The sequence below is a fragment of the Microcaecilia unicolor genome, chromosome 2 (assembly GCF_901765095.1).
Source record: "Microcaecilia unicolor chromosome 2, aMicUni1.1, whole genome shotgun sequence".
Taxonomy (NCBI): domain Eukaryota; kingdom Metazoa; phylum Chordata; class Amphibia; order Gymnophiona; family Siphonopidae; genus Microcaecilia; species Microcaecilia unicolor.
In genome coordinates this window covers 70,588,910-70,610,290 of record NC_044032.1, presented here as the reverse complement: position 1 = coordinate 70,610,290, position 21,381 = coordinate 70,588,910, and the positions used below count along the sequence as shown (strand labels likewise).

General features: G+C 43.2%; 1 protein-coding gene across 1 annotated transcript in view; it reads right to left on the bottom strand.

Moving 5' to 3' along the window:
• Positions 1-21,381, bottom strand: part of SPEF2 (sperm flagellar 2) — a gene marked incomplete at its 5' end in the record, with an annotated part of 550,273 nt that overhangs the window by 238,343 nt on the left and 290,549 nt on the right. The window contains one exon of the mRNA XM_030191922.1: positions 20,166-20,269. Within this exon, the coding sequence (XP_030047782.1) occupies positions 20,166-20,269 (104 nt within the window). The remainder of the gene's footprint in view (positions 1-20,165; positions 20,270-21,381) is intronic.

The window sequence follows — 21,381 nt, the reverse complement described above, 5'->3', positions numbered from 1 at the left end:
CTGGTGGTGTGCTCAGAGAGGAAAGGGCGAATTTTGCTGATGTTGAAGAGGAAGAAGCGACAGGTCTTGGCAGTCTGTTGGATATGCGCAGAGAAGGAGAGGGAGGAGTCGAAGATGACTCCGAGGTTGCGGGCAGATGGGACGGGGAGGATGAGGGTGTTATCAACAGAGATAGAGAGTGGAGGAAGAGGAGAAGTGGGTTTGGGAGGAAAGACGAGGAGCTCGGTCTTGGACATGTTCAGCTTCAGGTGGCGGTTGGACATCCATGCCGCGATGTCGGATAAACAGGCCGATACCTTGGCCTGGGTCACCGCGGTGATGTCAGGTGTGGAGAGGTATAGCTGAGTGTCATCGGCATAAAGATGATACTGGAAACCATGAGACGAGATCAGCGAGCCCAGGGAAGAGGTGTAGATTGAGAAGAGAAGGGGTCCAAGGACAGATCCCTGGGGAACTCCAACACATAGTGGGATGGGAGTGGAGGAAGATCCATGGGAGTGTACCCTGAAAGTGCGGTGGGAGAGATAAGAGGAGAACCAGGAGAGGACAGGGCCTTGGAATCCAAAAGAGGATAACGTGGCAAGAAGTAAATCATGGTTGACAGTGTCAAACGCGGCGGAAAGATCGAGGAGGATGAGGATGGAGTAATGACCTCTGGATTTGGCCAGGAGCAGGTCATTGCAAACTTTAGAGAGTGCTGTTTCTGTCGAGTGCAGAGGGCGAAAACCGGATTGAAGTGGATCGAGGATGTCATGAGAGGAGAGAAAATCAAGGCAGCGGCTGTGAACGGCGCGCTCAAGTAATTTGGAAAGGAAGGGTAAAAGAGAGATGGGGCGGTAGTTAGAGGGGCAGGTAGGGTCAAGTGAAGGTTTTTTTAGGAGAGGTGTGACAACAGCGTGTTTGAAGGTGTCAGGGACAGTTGCCGTGGAGAGAGAGAGGTTGAGGATGCGACAGATGGCGGGGGTGACAGTATGGGAGATAGTGTTGAGTAGGTTGGTGGGGATGGGATCAGAGGAACAGGTGGTGCATTTCGAGGAGGAAAGAAGGCGGGAAGTTTCATCCTCGGTGATCTCAGGAAAGGAGGAGAAGGAGACCTGGGTAGGTTGGTTGAGGGAGAGGGTTAAAGGGTGAAGGGGAGGTGGAGGTTTGGTCGTGAACTCAAGGTTGATCTTTTGCACTTTGTCGCGGAAGTAGTCGGCCAGTGATTGAGGAGAGAGAGAAGGGGGAGTAGGAGCGGGGGGCACTTTTAGGAGGGAGTTAAGGGTGGTGAAGAGACGACGAGGGTTGGAGCTGAGAGAATTGGTCAATTGGGTGTAGTAGTCCTGTTTTGCACGGAATAGGGAGGAGTGGAGGGAGGATAGCATGAATTTGTAGTGGAGGAAGTCTGAAAGGGTACGAGATTTCCTCCAGAGGCGCTCAGCGGATCGGGTGCAGGAGCGAAGGTAACGGATGCAAGGAGTCAGCCAGGGCTGGGGATTGGTGCGCTTTGTGGGACGGGAGATGGATGGCGCGAGGGTGTCCAAAGCAGAGGAGAGAGCGGTATTGTAAGCGGAGACCGCTGTGTCGACAGTTACGAGGGACGTGATGGAGGGGAGGAGATTAGAGATAGTAGATGATAGGGTGGAGGGGTCAATAGCCTGGAGGTTCCTGGAGGTGGTGGTTAAAGTTGGACGGGGTGGAGGGGGGGGGGAGTGAAGAAGTGTGAATGTGATTAGGTGATGGTCGGAGAGAGGAAGAGCTGAGACGTGGAAATTGGAGGGTGAGCCGGAGGAGGAGAGGACGAGGTCAAGACAATGTCCGTCACGGTGAGTAGGGGTGGTGGAGCACAGCTGGAGGTTGAAGGAGGATGTTAGGGTGAGGAACTTAGAAGTATGGGGGTCGGATAGGTCATCAGCATGTACGTTAAAGTCTCCGAGAATGAGGGACGGAGATGAGGGGTCAAGAAAGACAGAGAGCCAAGCATCAAAGTCGGTAAGGAAGGAAGGGAAGGATTTATCCGGGGGGCGGTAAATGACTGCCACTCTGAGTGGTAGCGGGTAAAATAGCCGGATGGAATGGACTTCGAAGGATGGGAAGCAGTGCGATTGCGGTAGGTGGAGGGGTTGGAAACTACAGGAGGGTGATAGTAGTAGCCCAACGCCTCCGCCGCGGCCGATTGGGCGGGGCGTGTGGGAGAAGAGATAGCCTCCATGGCAGAGGGCTGCAACTGAGGCAGAGTCTTCCGGGGAGATCCAGGTTTCGGTTAGGGCGAGCAGTTGAAGGGAGCGAGAGATAAAGAGATCGTGGGTGAGAGGCAGTTTGTTGCAGACTGAGTGGGCATTCCACAAGGCGCATGAGAAGGGGAGGGAGGAGGGGGGAAGGAGGGGAATAGAGACGAGATTGGAAACATCCCGGGACCGTTCACAAGGATAGGATGGGGACAGGTGGGGGGGACCCGGATTAGGGTTAATGTCTCCTGCGGATAGCAGGAGGAGGAGCAAGAGAGTGCGGAGGAGGGTGGGGGAGGGGGAGAGAAGAAAGAGGAAGGAGATGCATACTGATGGAGATGAGGGAAAGGAAAAAGAGGAGAAAAACTGCACATGGATGGAGAAAATAGACAAAAGCTGGATCCACTCTATACTTCCTCCAGTCAAGTCCGTGGAGGACCCAACTTTTACCTATGGATGTAGGACAAGAAATGAAGAAAGGAGGACAGTAAAGAAATAAATGGAAAGGAAGTCCTGGAAACGGAGTTAAGAGAACAGATAGACAGTAGCAGAATCAGAGACGGGGACCAACATGATCAGAAAAACAAAGTCACCAGACAACAAAGGTAGAAAAAAATCATTTTAGTGTTTGGAATATGTCCAATTTGAGAATTTACATCTGCTGTCTTATTTTGCAATGCATAGCAATGTGTTTCTTTCTGTTTTTCTGGTATTGTGCTGCGTGCAGAGTTTTTATGCTAATTTGATTTGTGTCATTTTGGGTTTACTGGAGCTGTAACAGCTTACAGAAATTATTTATAATGAAAAAAAAACAAGTTATTTTTCTTATATATTGGTGTAATATTTTCAATGATGACTGTTTATATGTGCCATGGCTGGGAAAAGGGGTATAGCTATTGTAGGGGCGGAGCCACCTCCAACAGCATATGATCTCCTTGACTTCTTCAACAGCATGTGCCCTTCCCAACACCTACAAGAACATTCCCCTCTGTGAGTAGCCCCCCACCCAGATTCTCTCAACTTACCTAAATGGCAGATGATGTTTAATGTGAGCAAGTGCAAGGTGATGCATGTGGGAAAAAAGAACCCGAATTATAGCTACGTCATGCAAGGTTCCACGTTAGGAGTTACGGACCAAGAAAGGGATCTGGGTGTCGTCGTCGATAACACACTGAAACCTTCTGCTCAGTGTGCTGCTGCAGCTAAGAAAGCGAATAGAATGTTGGGTATTATTAGGAAAGGTATGGAAAACAGGTATGAGGATGTTATAATGCCGTTGTATCGCTCCATGGTGCGACCGCACCTTGAGTATTGTGTTCAATTCTGGTCGCCGCATCTCAAGAAAGATATAGTAGAATTGAAAAAGGTGCAGCGAAGGGCGACTAAAATGATAGCGGGGATGGGACGACTTCCCTATGAAGAAAGACTAAGGAGGCTAGGGCTATACAGCTTGGAGAAGAGACGGCTGAGGGGAGACATGATAGAGGTATATAAAATAATGAGTGGAGTGGAACAGGTGGATGTGAAGCGTCTGTTCACGCTTTCCAAAAATACTAGGACTAGGGGGCATGCGATGAAACTACAGTGTAGTAAATTTAAAACAAATCGGAGAAAATGTTTCTTCACCCAACGTGTAATTAAACTCTGGAATTCATTGCCGGAGAACGTGGTGAAGGCGGTTAGCTTGGCAGAGTTTAAAAAGGGGTTAGACGGTTTCCTAAAGGACAAGTCCATAAACCGCTACTAAACGGACTTGGAAAAATCCAAAATTCCAGGAATAACATGTATAGAATGTTTGTACGTTTGGGAAGCTTGCCAGGTGCCCTTGGCCTGGATTGGCCACTGTCGTGGACAGGATGCTGGGCTCGATGGACCCTTGGTCTTTTCCCAGTATGGCATTACTTATGTACTTATGTACCTTCCCCTTTCTGAAGGGCTCTCCTCGTCAGACGGGCTCTCCCCAGCCACCCACCTATAGGCCCCTAGGTAATATTGCTAGAGGTCATGGCAGCCATTTTATGACTAGAGGTGCATTGGACCAGAACGACTGGAGTTCGCTCCTGTCTGGCCTACCACCCTAGACCACTAGGGTCCTAAAGTAAGCCTGGGGACAGAGGAGGGTTGGGGAGGATTTTTGGGAGAGTCTAGATAGAGGCTGCTCTTGGGGAGAGGGCAAATGCTCTTGGGGGTGTCAGGAAGGGGCATATGCTCTTAGGGTAATCAGGAAGGGGCATAGGGGAATCAGGAAGGGGGCATATAGTCTTGGGGGGGGGACTCTGGGACGGGGAGAATGCAATTATGGGGACCTAACAGATACCCTTATGTGGTTTCTGGCTGTGATATGTCCTATCACACCCAGATATTCAATACTGGGCCATTCAATGCCAGTGTCTGAACATGACCTGGTACTGAATATCTGGATCTAATTTTGCCAATGATGGTTAGTACTTTAAAAAAAAAAACAGAAAAAAACTTCTGATCACCAATGGTTGAATATTTACCAGATTGTGTCCTTAGCATAAGCATTTAAAAACTGGTATCACAGGAATATTAAAGAATATGAGTAATGTATGATTCTAACTCATATTCTACAACTGTTATACGTATAGCATCTTTAAGAAGAAAGTAATTTTAAAAATGAAACAATGTTGTAATGGTATGGGTAAGATGTCTCTTGCTCTCACGTTTCTTTCTTTTTTTTTTATCACTGCAAACATTCTAATCTCCGTATTTTCACCAGGAAAAGATGGATTAAAATTACATAGAATAAAATTACAAAACATTTTGAACCACAGAAAAAGATAAACTTTTGACACATTAGGCAAAAACAAGGATAAAAAAGTCCCTCATGGGTAGCAACAACTAAAGAAAAGAGTGAGGACCAAAAAGGTGTGGAGTCTAAGAACAAAAAGAGTCAATTCTATTTATTTCTGATTAGAGATAAAGGATAAAATAGCAGCTTCTGGAATATAACATTGTACCTGGAGAAGCATGACTTGACACGGCATTAATGACTCATTTGTTAGTTTTTTCAACAACATATATATATTGGATTAACAGCATTCTAGCATATAAGCTCTTTGAGCAGGGACTGTCTTCTGTGTATGGTGTACAGCGCTGCGTATGCCTTGTATCGCTATAGAAATGATAAGTAGAAGTAGATATATTGGATTAACAGCACTCTAGCATATTATCACCTTCTTCAAACGCTGATTATTGACTTCTGCTTACACTCTAACCACTATATGGTTAGGTGAATTTAAATCTTCACTTAGATGTCTCTAATGCTCCTTTCTCTCAAGACTGCTCGGATCTTTTCTCAGACCTATGTTTCCTCCAATATGTAACTGGCAACACTCATGTGGGGGGGTCACACCTTAGATCCTATCCTTGCTATTCCAGACCCTCAGATTGCAATTCATATTTCCACAATCCAATCTTTACCTTGGACGGGTCATTTTCTCATTCTTTTTAGTTGTACAGTTCAAACCCCAGCCTCTACAGTATTGACAAAAAAGTAATACTTTTCAGGACTTAACATTCTTTAAACCAAACTCTTTAATACTGAATTCATATCTGAACATAAACGATTTCCAGGGCCTCCCTTTAAATGAAAAAAATACAGACTTGGAACAATGAACTAGTTTCAGCCTTGAATATAGTTGGTCCTTTAAAATCTTATGACACTAAAAAACAACAGAGATTGCATAGTCCTTGGTATACACAAGATCTCCAATATGATAAACGCCAGCTTCATCAAGCTGAAAGGAAATGGTGTCATCACCCATCACCTATCTTACACTCAATCTATAAGAGCACAGAACATTCCTATAAACATGCTATACTAACAGCTAAAAAGAAATACTATAACAATTTATTGAAAAAACGCCAAACTCTTCTATTCGCTACAAAACAAGGTCAACTTATGACTTTCATATTCCTACAGCAGACTCCAGCACTTTATTTCCAGACTAAAGTTCAGACTTTACAAACTCTTTCTCTTCCACCCTATCTACAAGTCTACCATTCCCCATCACCTTCCACTATTATTCCATGCAGTAGATTCAATAACTTCAAACTGCCATCAGAAGCTGCATTACGCCAAATTATTACCTCTGACAACGAAGACTGTACCTACTGATCCTATTCCATCTAGACTGCTTAAACATTCTATGGATTCATTATTTCCTTTTATTCATTCTATGACCATTCAAAGTTTATCATCAGGCTGATTTTTTCCTGATTTTTGGAAACACGCAACCATTGTCCCAAACATTAAAGACACAAAGGTGCTGTCAATGACCCTAATAACTATTGTCCAGCTGCAAATTTGCCATTCATATCTAAAATTGTTTGAAACAGTAGTACATTCACAACTTCAAGACTTTATTTCCAAAATCTCACTTTTGCACCCCTATCAAACAACACTTTGTAAACACCACAGTACTGAAACATCCCTACTTGGTATTACAATCTTCATCTATTGTGAACTGGATCAACGCAAATCAGTTCTTTTTCTCTCGCTAGATCTATCAGCTGCCTTTGATCTAGTTGATCATTCCATTCTATTATGTCACCTTCAATCTATAGGTATTCTATAGGTATTTCTGGTACTGCCCTTGACTGGTTCACATTCTACTTATCAGACTGGACTTTGTAACCAGGCGCCTCTCTTGTGCAGCCAGGGATAGAACAATTTCCTCTAGCCACAGGCTCCCGGTACAATGAAGAAATCGATATCCACAAGTAACTTCAAACTCAAGGACTTTATTCCATGCAGGTTTCTAGTACACAGTTCCAACAGCAGCATTCACCTTCAATCTTAAACACATATAAGCCACCTGAAACTGTGTGGCCAGTAGTCCCCTTTAAGCCAAAGGTTCTCAGCACATGTCAGGATTCAATATAGGCTACAGTCGGCTTCAGTCTAGGCTCTTTATCCAGTGCACCATAAACATTAGTTCAATTCCAACCAGCAGCAGCCCATTCAATTCATCATCATAGTTAAATCACCAAGCAGCAGTTATACTTTCTATTCTCTTCACCCTCATAATGAGTTCCATATTTTAGGGACTTCTCACACCCAAGGGATTCCCCCTGCAACAGCTTCACTAGTAAGGTCAATACTTTAGGGACTTCTTCTTACCCAAGGATTTTCAGCCTGCAAATACTTCCAAGACTTCAGTACTTTAGGGACCTCCCTGCCCAAGGGTTTTCAGCCTGCAGCTGCTTCTCTGACTTCAGTACTTTAGGGACCTCCCTACCCAAGGTTTTCAGCCTGCAACTGCTTCTCACCTTCCTTGCTGCTCTCCCTGAACTGAACTGCTGAGACTCCTTCCCACCTGCCTAATCAATCCCTGGCTTCTGCCTTCACAACCAATTATTCTCCACTCATTAGCTTCTCTACACAACCATACCAGCTGAGTTGAGCATGAGCCTAATGAGGAGCTCCTGCACACAGGGTTTCCTAGCTCTCTTTCCCCCTAGGGGCAGCCAATCTACACATCCTGTCAGCTTATTCCCTTGTCTTCCCCCCCTATTGCAGCTAGAAGTCCAGTCCGGGTTCCTCATCTCACCCCCTGGCTCCTTGCCTGCAATGCCTTCTGGGACTTGTAGTTCAGACTGAAACTGCCTTAACCCAACTATCCTGGATGTGACTTTATTACAACTTATATAATCACTTTTCTGATAACACTGCTGCGCCTGGAGAGAGTTGGAGTGGGAGACATTTCATCAGCAGCAGGAAAGAAATTTAAAACACGATGGGCTCCGTTTTGGATGACTTTGTCCCCGGTGGCAAGAAGCCGCCTGTTGAACATTTGAACATTTTATTGATCTTAACAATGATAATCAGGTCTGTGGCAACCTTGAACTGGAAAACAATAGGGAAGGGGGGAGAGGAGGTAGAGGGGAGTGTAGGGTGGGGGGTAAGGGAGGGGAGGGGAAAAAGGGGGAAATAATAATATGATGTTCCAGTTGCGTGAGTTCTGTTTATGTATAACTAAGTGATACCTTAATGGAGGATAAAACAGAAATGTTAAGATTGTTTGGAAAGTTGAACATCAATAAAAATGATTGAACTATACAATCACTTTTCATGATTCTATATCCAAACCATTCACACCTAACTTAGGCGTATCTCAAGGCTTATCTTATGACTGACACTTATCAATATCTTTGCGGCTCCTCTTTTAATGCTGGCTCAGACACTTGAACTTACAATGTATGTTTATGCAGATGATATCCAAATACTCTATATTACTGACATTACCACCAAAATCTCTATATTCAATCAAAAGCTTACTACGGTCACAAATTGGCTCCATGAACACAAACTGGTTTTGAACCCTTCAAAATCTAAGGTTGTCTTTTTCTCTGCAATCCCAACTATCGCCTTGTCTACACCTGTAGTACTTTCAGGAACTTAAATTCCACAGGTGGATACAATACATATCCTAGGAGTCTTACTTGACTCAGAACTCTCATTCTGTCCACAAATTTCCAAAGTAGTTTGTAACTACTTCTATAAGCTCTACTTAATCCACTCAATACAATCATTAATCATTAGTTATAACACAACTGGATTATTGTAACTCTCTTTATTGAGGAATTAGAGTTAAAGACCTACGCCAATTACAAATCATTCAAAACATAGCCATCCAACTTATAGCTAAGATTAGGAAATACGATCATGTTACTTCTTATTTAAGGGACACACACACTGGCTGCCTCTGACACATCGAATTATCTACAAAATCATGTTGCTTGTTTTTAAGACTCTGTCATCACATGAACCACTTTACCTTTCCCAACTTCTCATTTCTGTCGTGTTCCCGAGGACCTTGGCATACTGTCAGGCTTCTTCCCCGGGAGCACTGGGTTCGTGAGTCCTTGGACCACTACCGTGGAGCGGCAGTGGCAGGCAAGATCACCTTCAAGATAGAGACGAGACAAGACTTGACCGGAACCCCGGACTGGAGTTCTACACAGGAATACAAAGGACTGGAGCGCACCGGACGGGTGCGCACTGGAGTGGAGCCCGCTGGACTGGAACACACTGGAGTGGACCCACTGGACTGGAACAGACAGGAGTGAAGCCCGCTGGACTGGAACACACTGGAGCGGAACCCACTGGACTGGAACCCACGGGACCGGAACCCGCTAGACTGGAACACACTGGACCTAGGCTTCACCTATGCTTATCCACCTTTCCCCGAGGGTTGAGCCCTCAGGTTCGGGCAGCCGGCAGGGCTTACAGGAAAAACCAGAACTGGAACTTGCAAGCAGGAACAGCAGGAATCAGGATACAGAAGTGCCCCCAGGCACCTAGGCGAAAGCAAGGCAGACAGGCAGGGGATGTCCGGGTTCCGGCAGTAGGCCGGTTCAAAGCAATGGTCAGGTCAAGGAGCAAGACTATGGCTGGAGCTCCAGTATCAAGGAGTACTGGCAACAGACAGAACAAGGGCTGAAGCTCCAGAAGCAAAAGAAAACACACACGGGAAAACCAGAAGGCTAAACACAAGAAGACTAGGAAACTGTACACAAGCTAACAAGAAAGCTATGCCCAAGCTAACCAGTCATACACTAGAAACATACACTAAGCAAACACAGAAGATCTAGTAAAGCTGTACACAGGCTAACAAGCAAAGCTGTGCCCAAGCTAACCAGTCATACACTAGAAACATACACTAAGCAAACACAGGAGATCTAGTAAAGCTGTACACAGGCTAACAAGCAAAGCTGTGCCCAAGCTACAAGTCATACACTAGAAACATACACAAAGCAAACACAGGAGATCTGGTAAAGCTGTACACAGGCTAACAAGCAAAGCTGTGCCCAAGCTAACAAGTCATACACTAGAAACATACACTGAGCTGGACAATGTAGCAGTGCACAGAGCACTCTACATACCAGGGCCCTTAGACAATGCAAAGGCAAGGGCTACAGTCTCTAAGTGATTAATAAAGCCCTTCAACACCAGAGGCACAGCTGCAGCAATCACCTTGCTTCCAAACAGAGGCTTGACACTCAGAGAAGTCAGCCCACAGGAAGAACAAGCGGGAGCCATCTTGGATACTGGCATAGAGGAGTCGGCAGCCATCTTGGAAGAGGCATAGCCCACACAGGTGAGGTCCAGTAAGGCAATCAGCACACAGAGCCAGAGAAACTAAGACAGAGACAGACACAGAGACAAGCAGAAGCCAGCACAGCCACTGACTCCCAGAAACAGGGTAAGTATGAGGGTGGTCACGGCCACAGATGTGACAATTTCCTACAGTCCTAATAGAACTCTCAGGTCCGCTCAACAAAACCAACGTATTGTCCCTAGCTACTGCATTATCGTCCACGAACACAATGACCTTGATTATGGAATGCCCTTCCCAGTTTGTTAAGATTGCAATCTTCAGTGACAACATTTAAAAACGACCTTAAAACTTATCTCTTTAAAGATGCTTATCAATAACTCACTCCTCCTTTAATGGCTGCAGCTCTGATATGCCAACAGTATAGAGCTTCCCGTGCCTTTTTCCTCCTTTAATGGCTGCAGCTCTGATATGCCAGCAGTATAGAGCTTCCCTGCCTTTTTACCCTACCCTCTTTACTATCAAAATTGTACTTCTACCCCTCTTCTCTGGTGTATCCAATCTTGAGTTATATCATCTCCCCCTCTACTTTTTTACATTGTAAACCACCCTGAAGGTTTCCATAGGGCGGGGTAGCAAATTTAAATAAATTTGAAACTTTCATTGGACTCCTGATGCAGGCATTTCAGCTGAAATATGGCTGTGTCGAGTCATACTTCTCCAGGTGCAATGTTATATTCCATTAGACGTATTTTATCCTTTATCTCCAATAATAAATAGACAGAAGTGACTTTTTTTTATTCTTGGACTCCATGCCTTTTTTTTGGACCTCACCTTTTTTTGCTTTTTTTTTTTGGTTTGTTCAGTTTTGCTCAAACTGCCTTGCACTGAATTTACCTTGATATTAAGCATCTTAGATCTCTTTGGCATTAAGGACTCATTTGCTAGTTTTTCCAATAACACTTATATTGGATTAACAGCACTCTAGCTTAGCATATTCAACTCCTGATGCAGGCATTTCAGCCAAAAAACAGCCATGTCAAGTCATACTTCTCCAGGTGCAATATTATATTCCAGTAGATGGTATTTTATCCTTTATCTCCAATCATAAACAGAAGTGAAACTTCTTTTTCTTGGACTCCACACCTTTTTTAGAATCTCAATCATTTCTTTGGTAGATTTTTTTTTTTGACAGCACCATGAAAGGATGGGATATATGCTTCCACTGAACTGAAAAATCTTATATTTGAAGTTATTAGATTCTCTCCCTTTCAAATTCTTCTCCATTGTTTTTAAAGGTAGGAAAGAGCCCAGGAATCACTTGGAAAAGGCAATTAAAGGGAAAGGCAATTTTTACACTTTGAGGACAGGAGCCATATAGGACTAGATTCTATATATGGAGTCTGAAAAACTGGCACTGAAAATATTTCCACCTACATATATTCTATAGAATATGCCTAGTGGCCATGCCTGCGCCTAATTCTAGGTGCATCCATTTTTGCCAAGTAAACCTTGGTACAAATACTGGCACCTAAGTTAGGCATGGAGCAGACGTATTTTATAACCCTACGCATAGATTTTCAGAATGACCATGGCCTGCCTATTCCACGGCCATGGCCATGCCCCCTTTTTGGCAGTGTGCATTAGAATTCACGTGCACCAATTTACAGAATACGCCTAGCAAGTTGTGAGTGTAAATTTTAATTAATGCCAATTAGCATCAATAATTGCTTGTTAAGTGGCAATTATCAGCGCTGATTGGCTTGTTAAATAATTAAATTGCGTTAGCAATTTTGGTCATACTATATAGAATCTGGGGGATAACTCCAAAAGGATCAGTTATCCATTTAAAGTTATGAGGCTCATTTTCAAAGCATAGACTTACAAAGTTATATAGGTTATTATAGACCCTGTTTACTAAGCCGTGCTGTAGGCACGCAAACATTTTAGTGAGCGCTAAACGTTAGCACGTGCTAACAACAGAGACACCCATTATATTCCGTGGCTTTTTAAGTCTATGTGCTTTGAAAATGAGCACTTGTATGTATATTCAGCAGCGGGAAATATATAAGTACCAGCAACAAATATAACAATAACATTTTAAATGGATAAGATATCTATTTAAAGTTATACCAACTGCTGATGTGTCAACACCTGAACTATTAAGTTATCCATTCTGTGGCTAAATTCTGCTGCCAAATGGACAAGTTAATCCCAGTCCCAGACTACTAAATCTGTCTCCACAAAAATGAATATCTTTTCTCCATTTAGGGGATAATTCAATAAGGAGCTAAAAAAGGCATGTGCAGGGAGAAGCAAAAAAAAAAAAAAAGAGAGAGAGATTTTTGCTGTTTCTCAGCAACTGCTTGGAATTTCATTATGAAATTTTATAGCTTTATTTCTTACCATTTATGTGCTAAGTGAAATGAGATTATCTTTAAACACAGTGAAGTTACGAACTTTTTAGCATGACCACTCAGCAATTTTTCCACGTTCAAAAATGTTTGCCCTGTAAACTACCATCACTTGAAAAAAAATTGAACACCAGCTAACTACTACTACTACTACTACTATTTAGCATTTCTATAGCGCTACAAGGCATACGCAGCGCTGCACAAACATAGAAGAAAGACAGTCCCTGCTCAAAGAGCTTACAATCTAATAGACAAAAAATAAATAAAGTAAGCAAATCAAATCAATTAATGTGAACGGGAAGGAAGAGAGGAGGGTAGGTGGAGGCGAGTGGTTACAAGTGGTTACGAGTCAAAAGCAATGTTAAAGAGGTGGGCTTTCAGTCTAGATTTAAAGGTGGCCAAGGATGGGGCAAGACGTAGGGGCTCAGGAAGTTTATTCTAGGCGTAGAGTGCAGCGAGACAGAAGGCGCGAAGTCTGGAGTTGGCAGTAGTGGAGAAGGGAACAGATAAGAAGGATTTATCCATGGAGCGGAGTGCACGGGAAGGGGTGTAGGGAAGGACGAGTGTGGAGAGATACTGGGGAGCAGCAGAGTGAGTACATTTATAGGTTAGTAGAAGAAGTTTGAACAGGATGCGAAAACAGATAGGGAGCCAGTGAAGGGTCTTGAGGAGAGGGGTAGTATGAGTAAAGCGACCCTGGCAGAAGATGAGACGGGCAGCAGAGTTTTGAACCGACTGGAGAGGAGAGAGGTGACTAAGTGGGAGGCCAGCAAGAAGCAGATTGCAGTAGTCTAAATGAGAGGTGACAAGGGTGTGGATGAGGGTTTTGGTAGAGTGCTCGGAAAGAAAGAGGCGGATTTTACAGATGTTGTAAAGAAAGAAACGACAGGTCTTGGCGATCTGCTGGATATGAGCAGAGAAGGAGAGAGAAGAGTCAAAGATGACCCCAAGGTTTCGAGCTGAGGAGACAGAGAGAATGAGAGAGCCATCAACAGAAATAGAAAATGGGGGGAGCGGGGAGGTGGGTTTGGGGGGGAAAATGAGAAGCTCGGTTTTGTTCATATTTAATTTCAGGTGGCGTTGAAACCTCCAGACAGCAATGTCAGACAAGCACGTTGAAACTTTGGTTTGGATGCAAGGTGAGATATCAGGGGTAGAAAGGTAGATTTGGGAGTCATCAGCATAGAGATGGTAGGAAAAGCCATGGGATGAGATTAATGAACCAAGGGAAGAAGTGTAGATAGAAAAGAGGAGGGGACCAAGAACAGAACCCTGAGGTACGCCGACAGGCAGAGGGATAGAAGTAGAAGAGGATCCACCAGAGTGAACACTAAAGGTGCGGAGGGAGAGGTAGGAAGAGAACCAGGAAAGGACAGAGCCCTGGAATCCAAGTGAGGACAGGGTATCGAGAAGTATGCTGTGATCGACAGTGTCAAAAGCAGCGGAAAGATCAAGAAGAATGAGGATGGAATATTGGCCTCTGGATTTAGCCAGTAATAGGTCATTGGAGACTTTAGTAAGTGCAGTTTCGGTTGAGTGGAGAGGGCGAAAACCAGATTGTAGTGGGTCAAGAATAGCATGTGAGGAGAGAAACTCAAGGCAGCGGCGGTGAACAGCACGCTCAAGTAATTTGGAGAGAAAAGGAAGGAGGGAGATGGGTCGGTAATTAGAGGGACAAGTAGGGTCGAGTGAAGGCTTCTTAAGGAGAGGTGTGACCACAGCATGTTTAAAGGCAGCAGGGACAGTCGCAGTGGAAAGTGAGAGGTTGAGAATGTGACAGATAAAAGGAATAAGAGCAGGAGAGATGGCATTAAGAAGGTGGGTGGGAATGGGATCAGAGGAACAGGTGGTGCATTTTGAGGAAGAAAGGAGAAGTGTAGTTTCCTCAATAGTAACTTCAGGAAAGGAGGAAAGGGAATGAGGGGAAGGAGAGAGAGGGGAACGGACTAGTGGAGGGAGAGGTGGTGAGGTAGAGAAAGCAAGGTTTATCTTTTGAACCTTGTTGTGAAAGAATTCAGCAAGGGTCTGAGGAGATAATGAAGGGGGAGTTGGGGGAGGGGGCACCTTGAGGAGAGAGTTCAATGTGGTGAAGAGAAGTCGAGGATTAGAGCCAAGAGAGTTGGTCAGTTGGATATAATAGTCCTGTTTGGCACGTAAAAGAGCAGATTGGAAGGAGGTCAGCATGAACTTAAAGTGTAAGAAATCAGCAAGGTCCCGAGATTTCCGCCAGAGGCGTTCGGCGGAGCGGGTACAGGAACGTAGGTAGCGGATATTAGAAGTCAGCCAAGGTTGGGGTTTTGTACGCCTTACAGGGCGGGTCATCAAAGGTGCAAGAGTGTCTAAGGCAGAGGATAGAGTATTGTTGTAAGAAGAAACAGCCTCGTTGACAGACGTGGATGGTGCCACAGTAGAGAGGAGGTTTGAAACATGGGAGGATAGAGATGAAGGGTCAATATCGTGAAGATTCCTAGATAAATTAGATAAGATAGGACGGGACTGGGAGGGGGGAGATTTAAGTGTGAAAGTTATAAGATGGTGATCAGAGGAGGGAAGATCAGAGGCAAGGAAACTAGAAGGTGAACAGTTGGAGGAGAAGATGAGATCAAGACAGTGACCATTTTGATGAGTGGGGGAGGTGGAGCATAGTTGGAGATTAAAGGAGGACGTTAAAGCGAGTAACTTGGAAATATAAAAGTTGGAAGGATCATTAGCAGGAATATTAAAGTCACCAAGGATGAGAGAGGGGGAGGAAGGATCATGGAAGAAGGCAAGCCAGGCGTCAAAGTCACTGAGAAAGGATGAAAGGGACTTATCAGGGGGACGATAAATGACCGCTATTTGAAGAGGCAGAGGAGAGAAAAGGCGGATAGAGTGGACTTCAAAGGAGGAAAAACAGTGAGATTGAGGTGGAAGAAGGGGTTGAAATCTGGAGGAGGGAGAGAGAAGTAGTCCAATACCGCCCCCACGGCCAGCAGGGCGAGGAGTATGTGAAAATAGATAACCGCCATGGCACAGGGCTGCGACTGAAGCAGAGTCATCAGGGCAGAGTCAGGTTTCTGTTATGGCGAGCAGATGGAGGTGACGCGAGATAAAGAGGTCCTGGATATAGGGGAGTTTGTTACAGATAGAGCGGGCATTCCATAGGGCGCAAGAGAAGGGCAGAGAAGAGGAGGGGAGTAGAGGAATAGAGATGAGGTTAGAGAGGTCGCGGTGAGATCTGTAGAGTTTGGATAATAGTTGGTGAGGAGGGCCAGGATTGGGATTGATCTCACCAGCTGAGAGTAAAAGAAGGAGTAAAAGAGAGCGGAGGAGAGTAGGAGAGGTGTGGCCACGAAGGCGTCGAAGGCGAGAGGTATTTAGGTGGAATGGGGAAGGCAAAATGGAGGGAAGAAAGAGACGGAGATTAAAAGCCAAGAGGGAGGAAGAGGGTAGGAGAGAAGGTGAGGTGATGAAGTCAATGGATGGGAAGTGAGTTCCTGTAGCGGAGAGAGGTAGGGGGTGAGGGAAAAGATTAGGAAGGGACAGAGCTAAGAAGAGAATGTGAATAGGGGCCATGAATGATTAAGGTACTTTAGCAACTGGAAAAAGATTAGATACAAAGAGAAAAATGCCCCGCGCGCCGTTAGGCGCGTGGCACCTAGAGCGGAGGCCCTGAGTGGATCGGAGTGGACCTGGGTGTCACCCCGGAGAAGGCTGTAAGGATATGCAGATGAGCTGCAAGTCCTCCACAGCACCTGAAAGGCAGCCGGTGGTAGAGCTGGGCACCTCTCAGCTGAGGAAAGACTTACCAGGGGTTAGGCCGAAGCCAGCATTCCTCCCCCTGAGGGTCGCCTGATCCTAGCCAAAAAGCACCTGGAAACTCTGTGCACTTGGAGAGAAGGCCCTGGGAAGATCGGGGTGGAACTGGAGTCACCCCGGATACAGCTGTGGGGAAATGCAGAAGGGCTGCAAGTCCTCCACAGCACCTGGTGGGAGCGCTGGGCACCTAGAGCGGAGGCCCTGAGTGGATCGGAGTGGACCTGGGTGTCACCCCGGAGAAGGCTGTAAGGATATGCAGATGAGCTGCAAGTCCTCCACAGCTGTTAATGATATCACAGTGATGTACACTTTTGTAAATAATAATTTAAATTTGAATAATTTGTATTTGATAATACGATAATTTCTTCAAAAGCAAATAATCGCCAAACTCAAGGAACCACTGCAGATGATCTGGCACAGCCTGCCACAGGGACCAATCGACAAGGCTATTAAGAACCACCCACAGCAAGTGAAGGCCTGTGTTAAAGCTGGGGGGTGGACACTTTGAACATTCACAGTGACTGCAAAGTTCTGACACATTGTTATTTGTATCATTTGAATGATGTTATTTTACTTTGTTTTAGCTCGAGCATTTTTAATGTGCAAAAATTGCACGGTAGTAATGCTAAAATGTCAGTAACATCAGCATAGCTTGATATTAAATATTGTTTAACAGTAATATGTAAGTATGATGACTAAATAAGTATGTAAATTTCTTGTCAAAATTCAAAGCAATTGCATTGAAAACTGGAAAAAACTGTAAGGGTTACTTTTTTTTTTTGCCTCACCCTGTAAATGTTAGTATTCTATTCATTCATACATGTAAATATCCTCTTTTAGAACAGACAAGTATGTGAAATGATTTGATGATGCGTACTTTGCTAGTGGGTAGAGTTTGTGCAGAGCATGAGTAGAACGCTGAGGTATGAATGGAAATTATAGAATTCTATCATATACATATGTATTTGCTAACATCTAGGCACAAGCATTTACATCAGCTATAGGGCTAGTGTAAATGAACACACCTTAATGTGCATGCATTTTTGGCCACTTGCAACAGAAAAGTAGGCACCTACTGGAATGAAGGGGTAACTCAGTTGTTAAAGCAGTCAACTGACAACTAGGAAAGCAAAGGTTCATATCCTGCTGCTACTCTTTGTGATCTCACGTAAATCACTTAACCCTCCATGGCCCAAAGAACAAAATTAGGGCCGAGTTTACAAAGGTGCGTTAGCTTTTTTAGTGCATGCAAAAAATTAATGCACGTTTTGTAGATGCCCATAGGAATATTATGGGCATCTACATGGTTAGTGCGTACTAATTTTTAGCGTGCTCTCAAAACGCTAATGCATCTTTATAAACTTGGCCCTTCCATTTGAAGCCCTCTGGGGACAGAGACATACTCACTACTACTGAAAATATGTGAGCTGAATCCAAAATAAGAATAGGTACCAGAACTAGCACCTGTGTGTGACCTGTCACAGAATTACCCTCTAAGGGGTAATTCTATAAGGAACATGTGCAAGTGGTGGTATTTTAGTCATTTACATATGGAAATGACCACTTATAGAATAATGAGAAACAGAAAACTATATGCTATGTTTTGAAGTCAATGTACTTTGCCAGAGTGCATGCACATGGTCAGAGTCTGGGCACAACATGGGTAGAGTGTACTATAATTTATGTGTATTCTGACTAATGTCTAGGCTTGGGCATTTACACCAGTTATTGGGATGAAGTAAGTGACTGTGCCTTAACCTGTTTTTGCTAAGTGTTCCAAAACTGTTTTAGAAATCCAACCTATGAGGAAATCCAACCTGTGAGGAAAGGCTAAAGCAGCTAGGGCTCTTCAGCTTGGAGAAAAGGCAGCTGAGTGGAGATATGATAGAGGTCTATAAAATAATGAGTGGAGTTGAACGGGTAGATGTGAAGCGTCTGTTTATGCTTTCCAAAAATACTAGAACTATGGGGCATGCGATAAAGCTACAAACTAGTAAATTTAAAACGAATCGGAGAAAACTTTTCTTCACTCAATGTGTAATTAAACTCTGGAATTCGTTGATGGAGACCGTGGTAAAGGCGGCTAGCTTAGCAGAGTTTTAAAAAGGTTTGGACGGCTTCCTAAAGGAAAAATCCATAGACAATTATTAAATTGGACTTGGGGAAAATCCACTATTTCTGGGATAAGCAGTATTAAATGTTTAGTACTTTTTGGGGATCTTGACAGATATTTGTGACCTGGATTGGCCACTGTTGAAAACAGGATGCTGGGCTTGATGGACCTTTGATCTGTCCCAGTATGGCAATACTTACGTACTTATAATCAGTTCCCTATCTCTTGCTTAACTATGCAAAGAACTTGCCTTGAGAGTAGCTAACCATCTAATTATTCCAACTGACTCTGTACCATGCATCTTGTTCCCATCATATATCTGGTCTTGGTCCCTCAGCTATATGGTAAGCTGAATTGTAGAAAATCTTTAGCATCATATCTATGTTAGTTGAATGTTCTAACACATGCTTATTAGGTATATCATTAGTATTATGCTAACATTGTATTATATCTCTGGTTTTTGAATTCCATTGCTGTTAAATGTGTATATTTCTGATTACGTTTCATGGCAGTTCTATTATTAGTTTTCAGTTTACTGTTTTCAAGTTTACCTCATTTATTGCATTTATGTTTATACTTGGTTATTTTACTATTGTTATGCCGTAAACAAAATTGTAAGCTTTATGTTAAACTGTACCTGCTGTATACTACGTTCAGTGAATCTCTTCATAAAGGTGGTTAATAAATTCCAATAAATTAATAGCCTTGATGGGTCTACATAGTGGGAGATATTTTGAAAACTGTTCTGTTTGATTGGTGTATTATTGCTATTGAACACAGTCAAATGATCTCATACTCTCTTGAGACAAACACAGGCATCATACAAAATCCCTGATGTACATTAAGTGGAAGAACAGCTGGGATATTACCATCTAAACCTGAGTGCAAAATTTACAACAGAACATTTCTCTCACTTTAGGGTGGTTAATTATCTCAATTACTTGCATTATCTTTTATCTTTTAAGATCCTAAATTGCTTATTTCTGCTTCTGTTGCTAGAGGGGTCTGCATGTTTTTATTGGCTCATGCTGGGTGAAGGTTCCAGTGTTTAGTTTAGCACACTTTAAAAGAATTTTGATTTATATTAGGGTTTGCTTTAGGATTTCGACATGAAAAAAAAACAAATCGGAGAAAAGTTTTCTTCACCCAACGCACAATTAAACTCTGGAATTCGTTGCCGGAGAACGTGGTGAAGGCGGATAGCTTGGCAGAGTTTAAAAAGGGGTTAGACGGTTTCCTAAAGGACAAGTTCATAAACCACTACTAAATGGACTTGGGAAAAATCTATAATTCCAGGAATAACATGTATAGAATGTTTGTACGTTTGGGAAGCTTGCCAGGTGCCCTTGGCCTGGATTGGCCGCTGTCGGGGACAGGATGCTGGGCTCGATGGACCCTTGGTCTTTTCCCAGTGTGGCATTACTTATGTACTTATAATCCTTATTTGATTTGAATAAGTATATTGATTTAGCCATCTACTACATATATGAGTACAAACTAAAGGAAACAATTCTCCTTTAAGCTAAAAATTAAAGAAACCAAATCTTACTTGACAGCCTTCACCACTATTTCAATTAACAGTTCATCACTGATACTTTTTCCTTTTTTCAACAACTCCTCGGCCTTTGCACCAAGCTGAGCACGTGGAGAAATCTGCAGAAAAAATAGTTATACATAAAAGAAATTATATTTTTTAAGTATTTTTTTTACAGAAAATCCACAAAGGCATGTATACTCTTTTGTAGAATAATACCATGATTTCTAACAAGATTAGGTTTAAGAAAGTTTGAAGAGTAATCAAGAGTGTGGTAGCTAAGATAAAACCCGACAAAACCTGTTCAAAGTGAATGGTCTTTGTTGGAATTGCTGTACCAGGAATTGCTAGAATGGTTTAGTAAAAGAGGCCCTTAAAGAGTGAGAAAACACCGCAAAACGCCATGCACTAACCATACGCCATTATTTGTTACATATTTTTGGAGGGTGTGTGTCATGGGTGGGGAATGGAAGTGTTATTCAGCTAGCACATTCTGATTAGTACACGCTAACTGGATAACACAGGATTAACGTGAAAGCCTGGTCCTGCGTTACCTTTTTGCAAATACCAAACACTAATGGCAGCTGGCCTGCAAAAAAAGGTAAAATGTTTTTTTAAAGTACCACATTGAATCTGGGCCTAACACACAAGAAAGTCAAGTGTAAAGAGGCACTAAGCCCAGATTCTAACACTGTATAGTAAAAGGGCTGCATAATGCATAAAGGCACCAATTTATTAACCTGGTTAAGATTTCTGCACTTAACATGCATATATTTAAATTTTGGTGCACACTTACAGCAATATAAGCCTTATTTCTTAAACTGGATACCCCCTTCTCTTTTTTAGTGGGCTTATAGGGATTCGTTAATTTGTTACTTCTTTTCTAGTTTTAGTGAATGCATATCATTCTTTTTGCTATATTTGCAAACTGTTCTGTTACTTTTATTTTAAGTAATTTTTTTGCTTGAATTGTATTGTAAATGACATAATAAAAATAACACTAAAAAAACTGGTGGTAGTAGCTGATATTTGAGAATACATGGTAAATGTAATTGCAAGGGCTTTCTGCTATCAGAAATAATTTGTTTTGTTAAAGGGCCAGTTTACTAAAGTGGGTTAGGCAACTAATGCATAAATTAGTATACACTGTTACTGCAAAAACATGATAATAGGTGGTACTACTGTGGCATAACAGTGCATGCTGATGCACACGTTAGTTGCAAAATACGGG